Here is a 16,159-nt window from a genome sequence, read left to right as displayed (position 1 = left end):
GACGATGACGGCGGCGGCGGTGGCGGTGGCGGTGGCGGTGGCGGTGGCGGTGGCGGTGGCGGTGGCGGTGGCGGTGGCGGTGGCGGCGGCGGCGGCGGTGGCGACGACGACGACGACCGAGAAGAGCTCGTTTCGTCTCGCGGATACCGGCGTATAAGCCAGATGGGAATTTCTTTGCGATACCTGACGCGAAGGCGACCGAACGAGAGAAACAGAGACCGAACGAGAGTAGGAGAAAGAAAGACCGCGCCGAAACTAACCACAAATCTTTCCTTCCTCTTCGAGAACAATGCCGGCTTTAGCTATTTTTTTAAACGACCATCCAAATAGTTCCACCATCTTTTTTCCACGACCAATCGCATCGTAGAAAAAAATGTCGACATCCTCCGTCGACAGCTCGACCAATCAACGCGTCGCAACGCAAAACTTTTTAAACAACCGATTGATTTATTTCGTTCGCCCTAACCAATGAGATCGAAAGATCTTTTCGTTGCGCTTAAAGGCTAGGTGCACGTGCATATAGAAACGCGAACGTTTGCGCTTGCCATCGCTTACGTTTATCGCCATCTTCGCATAAAATTTTTAATCCGGTACGCGCGACCAATGGCAGCCAAGCGTGTACGCGGTTCTCCGGGCGAAAACCCCGTACGATCGAAACTGATCGAAACTTTCTGAAACGTCGTATCGATTAGTTTCGAGATAAAAGAACGACGATCGACAAGCGAGGAACGAAATGCGATCCTTGACGACCCGTGTAACAAATATCGAATCGAATACGCATCGAGTGACGCGTAACATTTTTTAAATCTTTCTTGCATTGTCATGTAACTCGCCGCCGTCGAGATATTGTAAACGCGTTGACCAATCACGTGCGAGACAGAGAGAATAATTAATCGGGAGCATTACGAATGAAAAAGTCAATTTCCTGTCTGGCGAAAAACATTGAAAAGAAGGGAAACGAGGATCGTCGTTTCGATCGCGTACGACGTAATCGCGTATTTCAACGAGAGACAAAGACGCGCGAAATCGTCTCGTAATTATTCCATCTACGTCGGTCGTACGATCTCAACGTCTTTGAGATCGCAATGACGAACGACAAGGAGAGGCCCGATTGTAACTCGCAGTTTCAGCGTCATTACCGCTGGAACTTTTTCAAGAACTTAAAACTTCCAAAAGGCCATTCGTGGGAGGTGAGTGAAATTTTCTATCGATAGCTTTCAAAGTTTCAACTTTGTTCGATCGTTTACCTCGCTGTACGACGAAAGAACGGCCGACGGGATGGCTGGGAGAAGGAAAAGGAAGAAAAGTGCGTTAGACTCGGATCGCGGCCGTATATCTCACAGGATTCTCGTCGATAAAATCCTTCGAGTGCCAGGAAGTTCGATATATTAATTGGAGGAAAGCCTCGGCCATGGAATTCGCGCGCGGTTCAATCGAGATAAAAGCATCATTTCGAATGCGACGAGAGCGCTGCCCGAGAGACGTAGCTCGGATAGTAATGGTGGAGGTGATGCTGCTGCTGCTGCTGCTGCTGGTGGTGGTGGTGGTGGTGGTGGTGGTGGTAGTGGTGATGGAGGATACGAAGGGAGCCAACGGTAGAAACGATATTCCAGCGCGAGTTTATTTTTAAAACATCGCCGAGCCGACGGCAGAGCCGGACATGTTTAGGGCAAAGATGCGAACAACTTACCCGGAGAAAAAGGGAAAAGAGGAAGATAGAGATAGAGAGAGAGAGAGAGAGAGAGAGAGAGAGAGAGAGATACGACTCCCTGTTTCTTCAGTTTTTCTTTTTCCCTTTCTCTTTTCTTCGAGAGCGAAGAAGAGCTCGTTCGTTTTAGCGGAGTAGAAAATGTCGCGTGTCTCGTACGTACTATCTCGATGGTCCACACGTAGCTGCAATTTTCTATCTACTCTCTCTCTCTCTCTCTCTCTCTCTCTCTCTCTCTCTCTCTCTCTCTCTCTCTCTCTCTCTCTCTCTCTCTCTCTCTCTCTCTCTCTCTCTCTCTCTCTCTCCTTTACGAGGGCAGTATATTTTCTTGAGATATAAGGAAACGTCTCGGTACCGAGAATTCTTTAGGGAATTCTTTTTTTTTCTTCGATACGACCTCTTCCTCCTCCTCCTCCTCCTCCTCCTCTACTGGAAACCAGGTCTCGACGTCGTCCCTCGTAAAACGATCGCTTTTCTAGGGGAAATGTTTTTCGATGTCTGGGACGAGACACTTTCATCGAGCAAATCGAGATTATAAAAATGAATAATAGTAAAGTTAGTGCTCGTTAAATGACATTTTCTCGTTGGATCTTCTTTGCTCGGCTCGATCGAAAGAAAGGAGAAAAGAAGGGAGAGAGTCGATGCCTCTCGTTTCTTACCTTTATTAAGTTTTGTATTGGGCTGTACGAAGAATAAAGAAAGTAACCCGTAGAGGAAGAAGCGGGCATTTAGACGAGCCCTCCAGCATCAAAGATTTAAGCTCTGCGACTCTTTGCCCTGCCGTTCGCGTTCGTTCGTTCGTTCGTTCGTTCGTTCGTTCGTTCGTTCGTTCGTTATTCTCCCTCCCTTTCTTTTCAACATTTACCAAGAGACCTACCACCCTTTTTCTCTCTCTCTCTCTCTCTCTCTCTCTCTCTCTCTCTCTCAAGCCATCTTTCTCTCCCTCGATTCTACGCTCAAGGGAGCGAAGCATTACACGAGAGTATGGAACGAGTTACAGGAAACGTGCATTTACTAGGGAAATGAGAAAATGGATTAGACATACGCGTTCGGTAGAAAAGTATCCGTGGTACGATTTTCGCGCCTCGTTTTTCTCTACGCTCTAGAGAAGGTTAAAAAAAGGTCTATCGGTCCAAACGATCTCGACGTTTTTACGCGCGAAAGATCGGAAGAAATGTCAGAGATATTCGTGCGCTCTACATACTCGTATACGTTTTACTTAGTTGGCATGCAAGACCAGCAAACGACATACTTTACTCGGGTTCGACTTTCTCCCTTCTTTCTTTTTTCTTTCTTCTCCCTTCCCATGCTCCAGCCAACGTCTTGTCCGAGTCGCTACATAATGCAGTCAGCTATATTGAATATCACGTCGTAGCAAAGTGATAACGAAATCCTCGAAAAGCCCCTCGAGCCGACGTACGCGGAATATTACACAGCGAAATCGAGTGTCCGCGACGAAAGAAAAAAAAAAAAAAAAAAAAAAAAATCTTTGGCGACTCCTCTCCTACGTGTCTTTTTTTCTTAAACGACAATTCTATAGGAGCCTAGAAACGTTCGCGATTTTATCATCGTCGCGTTTCGGACGGTCGAACGAAGCAATCTCGACAAAAATATCGATAAGTCGGAAGGAATAAATTACTCGAAAAGATCTGATCCAAGTTCGGTCGGATATATCTTTTTAAAACTCGTCCGATTAATCGCGATGTCGCAATTATCGCGTTATCTCCAGCGAAGGAATAAATAAATGAGCCGTCGTGACTCGCTCCCTTTCTCTCGCGTTCTCGCGAAACGAAGAAAGGAAGGAAATGGAGTAGGACGCTCGTGTCGGAACAGGGGTGTGTCCGCGAGAAGATTCGCGTAAACGCCCTCTCGCACCCTCTTTTTCTTCCAGGAACGTGCGTGTGTGTGCGGAACGAAAATATGCCACGATCTAACGAGATCTCGAGTTTTTGAAATATATTCGACAAAGAACGATATCCGTCGTTTCGCCCTGAAACATGTTCTAGGTATTAAAAAAGCGAACATGGCGTAGGACGATCGATTTCGTAGAAAATAAAAAGAGACGGTCGAAAGGGCTCGAGATACGAAAGAATTTATCTAGGATTGTCCGACCCTTCTCTCCCTTCTTCTCTATTCTCTTTTTCTCGTCGACGATAGAAAGGCTATAAGAGAAAAGCCGCACACACACGGTCTATATTCCCTGAAGCAGCCTTTTCTCAGGTCGAGCTGCTATTTAGCAGACAGGAGCGTAGGTAACGTGTATACCCCAGGGGGTTTCAATATCGATCTGCTTTCTCCTCCCTTCTATATATATATATATACCCTCCTTCCTCCTTTTCCCTTCCACCTCTTCATCCTCCACGATCCAGAGCCGTTCCTTCGCCCTCCTCTGGGTCAACGACAGGCATTTCCAAGCCTGTAAATCTGCCTGGGTGACCTTCGAGGACACGAGTCTTCTCGTGTCAAGGTATTAAACTCGTTTCGAACGAAACGCAACGAATGCGAGAGAGAACATGCGACCGATATTAAGGGGATAACGTCACGACCTTCTTCCCTACCTTTTCCCTTATTCTCGATTCTCGAGCCGTGATATATCATGGCAGACGATCGAGAGAGAGAGAGAGAGAGAACGATTTATTCCACCTAATGGGATAACGCAACTTTTAGCGGTCGATAATTGTCCCGTTCCTTACGTGACCCAAACTTATATACCTACTTACGCGAGTAACACGTTATTTAACCTTTCGTTTCGATTTCGAACGTTATTACTCGACGATACGTTCGCCCTTCTCCTATTCCTCTTATCACTACCGTGTACTTCGTTTCCTCGCTCCGCTCCAAGATTCGAGTATTATTTTTCGACTTTAATTCTCTACTCTCTCCGCCGGCAGGAATATAATCGGGATAATCTGGTGAAATCGTCGTAACACGTTGCTTAGCTTCGATCGATATAATGTACTACGTTACTTACTTGTTTCGTCGTTCCATCGTTGGCGAGACACCCTGTATACGTATATCCTTTGGTCGTGCGAGAAAAACGAGGTCATGGGGTTATTACACGGAAGCCTTCGCCTTATTAGTATTTCCATTATAAATTAGTTTTACGTAACGATAAGAGTGGTAACGCACAGCGATAGGATTGAAAGTCGGTACTGATGACAACAACAATAATAATAATAATAATCATAATAGTAATAGCAATAATAATAGTAATAATGATAATGATAATCACAATGGAACAAAAAGTATAGCGACGTCATTTATATAATATTACGATATCAATCAATATTTCGATTCGTAAGTAATCAAAGCTTGCTTTCGATCTCCTTTTCCTGGTCCTTCCTCTTCTTTTTTTATCTTCAAGACGACTTCCCTCTGGTAAGAAACGTTGAAAATGTATTCCTCGTCCGATCGCACTGGAACGACTGAGTGAGAAAACATTTAATCAACTGGGTCTAGAACGCGTCTATCCTATTTCAAATGTTTACATAGATATTTTTTTCCCCTATCGACGATCGTATCCCCCGATAATACAATAACTTTCTTATTACCGTTTTAATTTCGAGCACACGTTTCGAAGCTTACACGCACACGCATACACTAGCATAAATAATACATATTTATATCGTATATACGTATATGTGTATATGTATCCTATGTACACCCTTTGTACTCGGATAAACATATAAAAGCACTTAACTTAAGTCACTTTTCCTAACGCTTTATTGCTGCTGCTGCTGCTGCTGCTGCTGCTACCGCCGCTGTGTTGTTACTGCTGCTTGACGCACATACGTCCTTATACGTTCATATACGTAAACATGTTTATGTATGTGCGCGCGTCATATACCGCAAAATAATAAACGCAGCTTACTTTTTCGATCTCGTTTTGCCCGTTTGAAAAGTGCCGCACGCTTTCCTATGCATATTAATGTTACAAGTTTACTTAATCGAACGCTCTTGATCGCACCTGTCAGAGATCTTTTCGCTTTTTCTTTTTAACGATCGAACGATACAAAAAAATGTTCCTCTCACGACAACGAAACGATAAGAATCTGTGAAACGCGAAAAAAGCGTACGTGGAAGACCTTCGAGATCGCTTCTTAATCTTTATAGATATTTTATATATATATATATATATATATATATATATATATATGTCGTACAATTAAATTACGAGCTCACTCATACAAGGCGTCTCATTCGATCGAATCGTTTGAAATCCAACAATTTTCTTCGAGACAAATGAGACACGGTGTACATACGGATGAAAACTATATGGTCCTGATCAAACGAACGAATTTCTGGTCCATGCGAAGAATAATCGAGGTTGTTAGGATCCAAAAGGATCGATCGATTCGTTTCCTTCATTTGTCGATGTTATTTTCATCTAAGATTGCAACGTACAAATATTTTCTAACGTGTATGTATCTTTATTATCGTCATAATTATTATTATTATTATTATTTACTAATCGATGTGCTTTCCCTGGTGTTCCCTTTGCCATTTTCCTGGAAAAAAAAATATTCCTCCGAAATTTCGTTGTCGTTGCATCCACCTCCTCTTTCTTCTTTCGAGCGTAAAACTCTTTGCAAGTATTTCCCTGCGCGTAAAGGACCTTGGCCGAAAGATCCTATGGAATCATACGTCTATGTATTTAATAATGGATCAGACGACGTACAATGTCTTTTCTACTTTATTTTTTTTTTTTACTTTTTCTAACGTCATCGTAGGCCACATCGTTCTCGATAGATGCTAGATAAATTCGGAAATTCGTTGCCAAAAAGAACGAAAGAATCGTCACTAGAGATCCTTTCTCTACATACAATTTCACGATACACACATCGACGATCAATTTATATTAATATCTACGAGTAAAGACGACTTCCTACGTTATTTTACTCTAATATTGGTTCAAGTACGCATATAGTAATCTATGTATATATCGAGTAAAAACTACTTGGATTCACGGTGGGATATTTTAGGAAGGGTTTTAACGGTAGGATGATCAGAACAAAAAATGTTAAGAAAGAACGATATCGTAAAGTGTAAACGAATTGTAACGTACGTACGTCACAATTATATACATATGCATATACGTGTGTATATATATATATATACATATACACACATATATTTGTTACAAGATAAAAATATATGCAAAAATATTCGTCCTTTATTGTCACTCACCTCTCGACTTTCCTAATTACTTTCCGACTTGGTACGAATAAGCGAGTAATCTACTTTTTGATCGTCTCGTATTCGTCGTTGTACGTATTACTCGAAAGTATATCGAATCTAAATATCTCAAAGGTCCATATATATATCTCAAGAATTTTTCGATAAACAAACGATAAGGAAATTTGTCATTTTCCGATCGAAGAGAAAAATAATTATTTCGATTCGATACACTTTCAACGGTGATTTCCTCGTTAATACGCACTTCGTTATTACGTATCTTCATGCTCGGTTAATAATTACTGGCTTCAACGTCGTAGCTCAGCTGGAATGTATGTGTACATATGTATAAATGGGATACGTGTATGTTTGTTTACTCGTCTCTCTTTGTGTATGTCAAAGGACACAAATATTGGATGATTATCATCTACTCCTTCAAATACTAACGTTCCTACGATATTTACAAATATTGACACTCGCGTTCGCGCTGATAGAAGGAAGAAAAAAAAAAAAAAGAAAAAGAAAATTGGTCAAAACTTATTTGCCAACAAACGAATATTATCGCTTCGTAGATTCGGTATTACGATACATATATCTATTCAACGAAAATTTGTTTTCGACCGAAACTCGTATTCGCGATTGAAATCGTTCTTAGTTTTCCGAGAGAGGAAAGAGAAGACGACGGTCCTTTTAAGCTTCTCGATAATGGACGATATGGTGGAGAGGAGCAAAAAGACATATACCGCAAGCGCTTAGCGTGGAATAAGAGTATTTTTAATGTTTTCAACAACAACAGGTACACAGTTAATCAGTTTACCTGCAGTAAATACGTTGGTAATTATTTGTTCTCTTTCTCTTCTTCTTCCTTTCTTTTCTTTTCGTTTCTTTCTTTTCTTTTTTTCTCTCGCTTACAATCCTTTCTCCGTCCTGTCGCTCTCGCATCTCTTTCTCGTTTGTCCATTCTCGTTACTACTCGCTAATATGTATTTATACATATATATATATGCGTGTGTGGATTGTGTTTGTATAATCATGTGTATATATATATATATACATATAAATAATTATTAATTGTCTTTTCAAATCTTAATAATCAAAGTATAGCTTTTATCGATAACGCACAGTCGCTACGTATTTTCTTACTATTTGGTTGTGTCTAACTAGCGTTCTATGATAGCTGTATCTTTTACGGAATTCGGGGTTTTTCTCTACTGGCAACGATCTAGCATCAGTCTTAAAAATGGGAAGAAAAGAAATTATAAGTACGAGATCAGACATTAGAGACGATTTTCGTCGAGTCGAACGAATCGTATTAGAAATTATTTCTAATTCCAAATCGATCTTTTCTTGTACTAATAAAACTGAGAAACAATGTGAAATCGTTGCCACTTGGTACATACGTTCACGGGTTCAAAAGATTTAACTACGTTGTCGATTTATTTCGACGATAGGAAAACAAACGATACATAAATAATAATTGTAATAATAATAATAGTAATAATAATAATAATAATAATAATGCGATACAGGTTTTCAACCCTTTACGTGTGTGAAAATGATCTCGGTAAAAAAAAAGGAATACTTTCCTTTAGGAGTAAACGAAACTGTGAATACTATTCTACGTTATACATACATACATAGTGTTTTTTAAATAGAGAACACGTTCCATATCTCGAACGTCCGAAAAATCATCTCTCGTCCTCCCTGACGAAATCTTTTCGATTTTCTAGACGTTATCGATATCGAACATCGAAACGAACAATTCGTAATAATACGATACTAACGACAACGTATGGAGAAGAACATTCGACGAAAGGAGAAACATTGGAGTACTACTTGCTTCGCAATAATTACGTTTCGTGTACGGTTAACGATAATTAGCGATTAAAGTATCTTCCTTTTTTTTTTTTTCTTTTTAAGATAACTCTCTACCTGCTACGTATACTATATTACGAGGAAGTGTGTTCCGGGTTTCTGCAATTTTTCGTCGAAAGGACTAATTTCACAACATCTCTTGATACGAACAACGATTACTTTTTCTTTTTTTTTATCTTATGCAATATCGAATAGTTAATAATCGCACAAACGACGAAATCTTGCGAGAGTGGGACTCTAAGATCTAAATCTAATTTCTAAATCTCTCTAGAGAAATAAGTCGGTATCGACGATCAAAACCGTGACGTCTTCTCTGAACGTTTCTTAATGGTTAACTTGTTGTCCAGACACGTATGTACATACACATGAATAGAATTTGAAAAAAAGAAGAATACAAACCAATTTACACATTATATCGTTATATATCGTTTGGGAAAATCGACGATCTATCTCGCACGGTTTAGATTCGATATCGTATCGTTAATGAACTTCGATCGATTAACTCTTCTAATTACTCTCACTGAGAGCATTTTCGTCCGGTTAGAATAAGGCTTAGATCGCTTAAAAGGAAACTATTTACAAAAGAAATATATACTACACGTGTGTCATTGTGTGTGTATATATATGTGTATATATATATATATATCTATATGTATGCATATATATTTAAAAAGAAAGAGAGATTCTTTTCGAGTTTCGCATCGATATATCGCGCGAAAAGAATCGAAATCGTGAAATCGAGGTAATTCGGCAATCACTTTTCATTCTTTAAAGAGTATTGCTGGGATTCCTTTTTTTTCTTCTTTATACGTAAAAAAGAAATCACACGAGTATATTAATTAAAGAACGAGATATCGGAAACGAGTTCTTTATTGTTTTTATTTTTATTTTTTTTTCCTTTTTTTATTTTTTTTTTCTTTTTCAACAAGACGAGGGAGATCACTCGGATTAGATTGAAAAAATATATATATATGTGGTGTGCGCGCGTGTGATGTGTATGCGTAGTATATATCATAAATGTCCATAGTATGTCTGTTAATATGCATGTACGATATATATATGTATATACATATATACACACACATATATATACACATACATACATATACGTACATACATACACGTATATTTACATTACTCGACTATGTGACTATGGGATGTCTCAGGATCTACGCGAGTTCCAATTCCCGATTCAAGTATTATATTTTATTACATTTTATTTTATTCTTTTTATTTCCTCTGCTTCCCTAGACGCGACGATCTTGGAAGACTGCGCATTTTTTATTTATCTTATTGCCGCCTTTTTCTCCCGCTCGAATAATTTTTGATTTTGATACGTAACGCGAGTCACGATAACCTCCTCTCTCCCCCTCCCTCTCTGTCTCTCTTTTTTTTCTTTTCGTAACTCGAATTCGTCCTAATAATAATCTCTAATAAGAGAACGATACAAATTTTACTTTTCTTTCGATTTGGTCTCTTTTCTTTTTTATTTGTTAAAGTTTGTACGATACGAGAGAATTAGTGAATAAGAAGTTGTAGAAAAGTACACGTCGAGTCGATATTAACTAGCTAGCTAGCTTCTTATTGCCTTCTTCGTTTCATTAAAAAAGAAAAAAAGGAAAAAAAAAAGAAAAAGAAATTCTAAACAGTACTAATTGTAGAAGAAGAGAAAGTGGTATCAACGGTGATCCCCATTAGTTTTCCCATGTTAAAGAAGAATTCGTTGCGTGATTACATGCAATGCTAATTAATCAGCTGTCTCACTCTTCGATCAATGTAAATTACTCTAATTGCATTTGAGTCGGCAACAATTATACTGCCTGAAGCGTTTTTTTTCTTTTTTTTAACATTTTTTTCAATTTGTCTCATTTTTCATAGAAAAAGGGAAAGAAATGAAACGTGTCAAGGCCACGTTGGTGTGTTCTCTATCTATCTATCTATATATCTATCTATATATCTATCTGTCTATTCTCTCTCTCTCTCTCTCTCTCTCTCTCTCGTACTTAGGCATGTAGCAAATTCAACGAATTTTTCTTTTTTCTTTTCATCTCATTAACAACGATATGTACCATATCACACGAAAACGGGAATTGAAATAGGTGTATGTATATATATATATATATTTGGAGAAAAGGTAGGAGACGAGAGACAAAGATACGAGAGATTCTAGAGCGAAGATTCTAGAGTCACGTACCAATCATTCTTCTTTGCAATAAATCGTCAGAGAAATAATAAAGATCTATGAGACTGAATGCGTCTTGGGAAAAAAATTAATGTTACAATCGACGCAATTCTTATAATAAATAAATAAATAAATAAATAAATAAATAAATAAATAAATAAATATCGAATTCTGTTAGTTTGTACAAAGGAAATGTATCGATTCGGGCAGAATATTTGCAAGCATCGAAGTCGAATATTCCATGTCGTAAGATTCTTGTTAAAATATACGATCAGTGCATTATTTATTCGTGAACAGAAATGCACGAATAAATCGTTAAAGTCCAAACGATCATCGGTTTAATATAATATCAACGTTCTAACGATCATTGTCATCTTTGGAAAGTCTCGTAGAACTCCACTTGGTTTTCTCTCGTAAAATCTAAAAACACTGATCTACGGTTTCAACGCATGCTTGGCACATTAGCCAACGATACTAATCGTACATCCGTTATAATATATATGCATATTTATACTCGTACATTAGACGAATCAATGTACATGGATAAAATGCACAAATATAAATATACATATGCGATATATGTGAATATATTTACACGTATTACATACGTATAAGTATGTACTGGAAGAACAAGACGCCGGCACACGCCAGAAATAAGGCTATCAACCTTTGTAAAAGCGCTATGAAATATGCGCGGGTCCCATGGCTTTTGAAAAAATAAAATAAGAGAAAGAGAAGAATAAATAAAAACAAGACAGAAAGATAACGTTTCTTTCATAATTTCGAACTGACGGCCCAACGTTTGTACGAACATTTTTGCGTACTTCGAAATACAAATAATCTTGTCGAAACACCCTGTATATAATATACGATTAGTTGTAATCTCTCGATAAGTTCTTATAAATGACCAAAAAGAACGAATAATTTTAAAGGATTCTCTCAAAGCACCGACTATCGAAAATGACTCGCATAAAAATTGACATCTGAACTTTCGTGTGTCGAATGCGTCGATGAAACGCGTCCTCTTTTTCTTTTTTCTTATCTCTCTTTTTTTTTTTCTTTTTTTATAATTCTGTTCCCTCGATATTCGCCGTCGACTGAGGTAATGGTTGTTGTTGTTGTTGGTTGGTTTAATGGATGATGGCAGTAAAGGCATTCACCGTTGCCGAGATCAACGATCTTTCTTTTCTTCAAATCTCGCATGCGACTACTATAAGTATAGGCTCCACTGTCACATTCATCGTACGTACCGTTGTCTCGTATCGACAATAATCGCATCATTTCTCTCTTTTAATATTTTACTTCATTAACGATTTGTCGTATTCTAAAGAAAAAGAAACAAACCGGATACGAGACAATCGGTTTATATATCGATTAGTTACATAGGCTTTATTACGCATGCACGTTGGATACTTGCGTCGTACCACCAACTCGACAGATTGACCTTTTAAACTATCAACGCGAGTAGCATTTACATTGTTAATATATGCTATTCTATGCTGCTGATGAGGGAACGCTCGGTCTTTCACGGTCGTAACGTCGTGTGTATTCTAAAAATGGATTAATAGACGTTTGAAAAAAAAAAAAGTGGAAAAGGAAAAAAGAAACCTTGGTTATCGTGTTGTGTCGATCGTAATACACACATTGATTTGGAATAAAATGTATTTAACGGATACAAAGAAATAGAAATTAAAAAGAGTATTATATTAAACGAGAAACCGGTTGAATTTTCCTAGAAAAATATTGGTTAAAAGAGCGATCGGAAAATTCAATTCGATAGAGAAACTACACGCGTAGACCACCGATCGACGACCGATCGATCACCCGAGAGTAAGACACATTACGCTATTACATTCATTATCAAATAATGCGTGATACGTCCGATGCATCATCGTTTCCTCCATCATCGAGAGAAAACGAAAGCAGAGTGCTAGTAAATTAGCCGAACTCCTAAACAAATTCTTGTTAGTTTCAACAAATTATGCTTGCACTAAACACGCTAAATATACGATTATCTATGTGTACTTCTAAATTTGTCATCTACAGGAGAGAAATAGAGATAGATAGATAGACAGATAGAAAGATATATCTGTACTTTATAGTGAGTGTGAGAGAGAGAGAGAGAGAGAGAGAGAGAGAGAGAGAGAGAGAGAGAGAGAGAGAGAGAGAGAGAGAGAGAGAGAGAGAGAGAGAGAGAGAGAGAGAGAGAGAGAGAGAGAGAGAGAAAGAGAGAGGTAAACAGAGCGAAATATATACGTAGAGATAAAGAATAAAATGAATTTCTTCTTACCTGATCACGTCGTCCTTTCGCCCCGGTCACTTTGAACAACCCAGAGAACGAAGATCGGCGGATTCTCTAGCGATCGACACACAACTCTCTACTGCCTATAGGATTAATATGCATCTAAATCGTCCTTGGTATTCCTTTGACTTTGTTTATGTTTTCTTTTTTTTTACTTTTATTTCGTTTTGCTCATACTCGGGAGTAAAAGATGGGTAAAAAGGTTCGGATTAAGGCACACGGGTTATTCCGATACTCACGGAGGAAGATTCGTTTGCACGTTGAGAATAGAGAGAGAGAGAGAGAGAGAGAGAGAGAGAGAGAGAGATAGAGATAGATAGAGAGAGAGAGAGAGTGTGTGTGTGTGAGAGAGAGAGAGAGAGAGAGAGAGAAAAGCAGGTCTAAACAAGGAATGAAAAGAAGGTTCGGAGAAGGATATCAGGTTCGAGTGATAACACGCCCGTATTAGGAATTAATAAACAAGTATGACTAGATGAACGACAATACATGGGCGATAATTATTAACCGATCGAACTTTTTTAATCGCGGTGTACGAGTTAAAAATTGTTTGATATCTACTTAATATATCACACACGCACACACCGCGAAAAACACACTTTATCTAAAAAGAAAGTACTACGATTTCTTTCAAAAATTCTGCACGTACTGATATGTATGTAGTAATAATTAATGATAACACTAATTAATATTTCAATATATCGTTTAGGATGATCTACTGCGAGAACACGCTAATATCGATCTACTCTAATCTTGAACGATCTAATCGCACTAATCGTTGAAACTCCAAGGTTAAGTACCGGACCCAACGCGATTACACACTCTAATGAGTCAAAGCGTCGATGCAGAGGCAGGTTATATCCCTACCAATACGGTCCCGGTCTCGGCCCTTTCTCACAGTCTACGTACGCAAGATGCGCACGCATCCCACGTTACCTTTGGGTCCTGTTCCTTTTGCGCGTAATTCAACAATTCCAAGAAAAATTTTCACGATTATTTCTTGCGTTTCTTTTTTTTTTTCTTACTAATTGTGTTTTTTTTCTTTTTTTTTTCTATAAAGGAGATAGAAACGATTAGAAACGGAGGAACGTTTAAATGAATTTTGCCTTAACTTATCACGCATTTTATTGTTCCGACAGAGAAAGTTTTGTCCTTTTGCGTGTATTACCATTATTTGATTTCCTTCGATACGCACTACTACTATATCAGACACACGTTCGAGAAAACGCGCAGAAAATTTCCGAAATTTCGGAGAACTTAGCCGTAATCCATTAGAAATTGATTACGGTATACGTATCTATGTATGTATGTATGTATATATGTATGTACGTACGTACAACACAGCTGAGATCATTAGTTTGTTATCAAAGGCAAGACAATTCGTTTCCTTCTTCTTCATTTTGTTTCTTTTTTTAATATCCACGAAAATCGCGGCATATCGACTTAGAATAAATTCCGATGAGGTGGGCTAAAAAGAGACAGTCGAGGTAGAAGGGATGAAACGTTCTCCTTCGTTAAAACGATCTGGATATACTTAAAAAAATCGTTAGAATTACATGTATCACTGCGTTTGCAAGGGGAAGTAAGATGAAAGAGAGCCAGAGAGAGAGACAGAGAGACAGAGAGAGAGAGAGAGAGAGAGAGAGAGAGAGAGAGAGAGACAGATTGGTATTTCTTTTTCTGGGGTCTTTTCTAGGATAAAAGATAAAGAGAGAACGATAGGGAAAGAGGAAGAAGGAGGAATGAATAAATATATATCAGTTACGTTTATTTGTACTCTTACTTGCCGGTTAGAATGTGCCAGGGTCAGTCTAGCTAAGATGCATGCGCCGCTACAACAATTCCACTGGCTATCTTAAACCGCTCGATAAGCAAGATAACGAGGGAGGATGATGATAGTAAGGGTTGGAATAATATATATTAAAGGAATATCTAAGTGTATACCAAATATATATATATATATCTATATGCTAGAAATATATACGCAAAACACCACTCTCTGTTCGGTCGGTAAAAACCATCGGATATATCCGGAAGGAAAAAGGAAAACGTTTTGAAATTGATGAATATATGGAGAAGCTCTTTCTTTTCGCTCCACTTGTTAAATTTGAGAAATTAGAGCTCGTCGTTTCGAAGTTGAAATCTAGCAGTCTCGTTTTCACTAAATTGCCGGATTTTTTTCTTCTCTCAGAGAGAGAGAGAGGGGGGGGGGAGGGAGGGAGGGGGAGAGAGAGAGAGAGCAAATGAACTCGAGGACAATCCGTGGAATTTTGACCAACCAGAGGGCGGCGTGAAACTAGTGCCCAGCGGGGTTAACGACGGTAATTACGGCTTAATATTAATTAGCCAATTAGCGGAGACCCCGCGGGGCATGCGCCGAGCGCTACTGGCACAAACAGGACCGATGTTGCCTTTTAATAACGAACAACAAAAATGATGATGACGATGATCACGATGTCGATGACGATGATGAGAATCATGACGATGATTGCAGTAGCGATGAATACGATGATATACATCGAGGACGACGAGACGGTGACGAGGACGTTGATGATTATGATAATAAATACACAGAGATAAATACTCAGATTAGGAAGAAATTGATGTTGGGAAGAGAAGAAAGATCTAGACAAATAGATAGATAGATAGATAGATAGGTAGAGAGTGAGAGAGAGAGAGAGAGAGAGAGAGAGAGAGAGAGAGAGAACATTGTGTATGCGTGTGTGTGTGTGAACAGATAATAAAATACACAGGCACCAAAGTAAGTACTAATAATTGCCGAACGGTTAGGCGAGTTACAGGTAATATAATGAGTAATAATAATAATATAATAACAATAGTAATCAATTACAAAAGGGAAAAAGGCACGGCATCGGATTGTTGTTAAAGGGGGTTTGGGAAATTGCAGGGTGAATCATCA

At 38.7% G+C, this 16,159-nt stretch overlaps 1 protein-coding gene and 1 long non-coding RNA gene across 2 annotated transcripts in view; one reads left to right on the top strand and one right to left on the bottom strand.

Annotated features, from left to right (window-relative positions):
* Nucleotides 1-60: 60 nt before the first annotated feature.
* The window catches only part of LOC122635755, a 45,171-nt gene continuing 29,072 nt past the window's right edge, over nt 61-16,159 (top strand). Inside the window, exon 1 of the mRNA XM_043826338.1 lies at nt 61-1,190. Coding sequence (XP_043682273.1) covers nt 1,086-1,190 — 105 coding nt within the window. The 5' untranslated portion in view covers nt 61-1,085. The remainder of the gene's footprint in view (nt 1,191-16,159) is intronic.
* Nucleotides 6,116-14,880, bottom strand: LOC122635756. The gene is made up of 2 exons (XR_006328738.1): nt 13,231-14,880; nt 6,116-6,216 (listed from the first exon to the last, which is right to left on the bottom strand). It is a non-coding gene; the product is annotated as an uncharacterized LOC122635756 (long non-coding RNA).

The sequence above is a fragment of the Vespula pensylvanica genome, chromosome 19, assembly GCF_014466175.1.
Source record: "Vespula pensylvanica isolate Volc-1 chromosome 19, ASM1446617v1, whole genome shotgun sequence".
Taxonomy (NCBI): domain Eukaryota; kingdom Metazoa; phylum Arthropoda; class Insecta; order Hymenoptera; family Vespidae; genus Vespula; species Vespula pensylvanica.
This window is presented reverse-complemented; position numbering and strand designations above follow the sequence as displayed.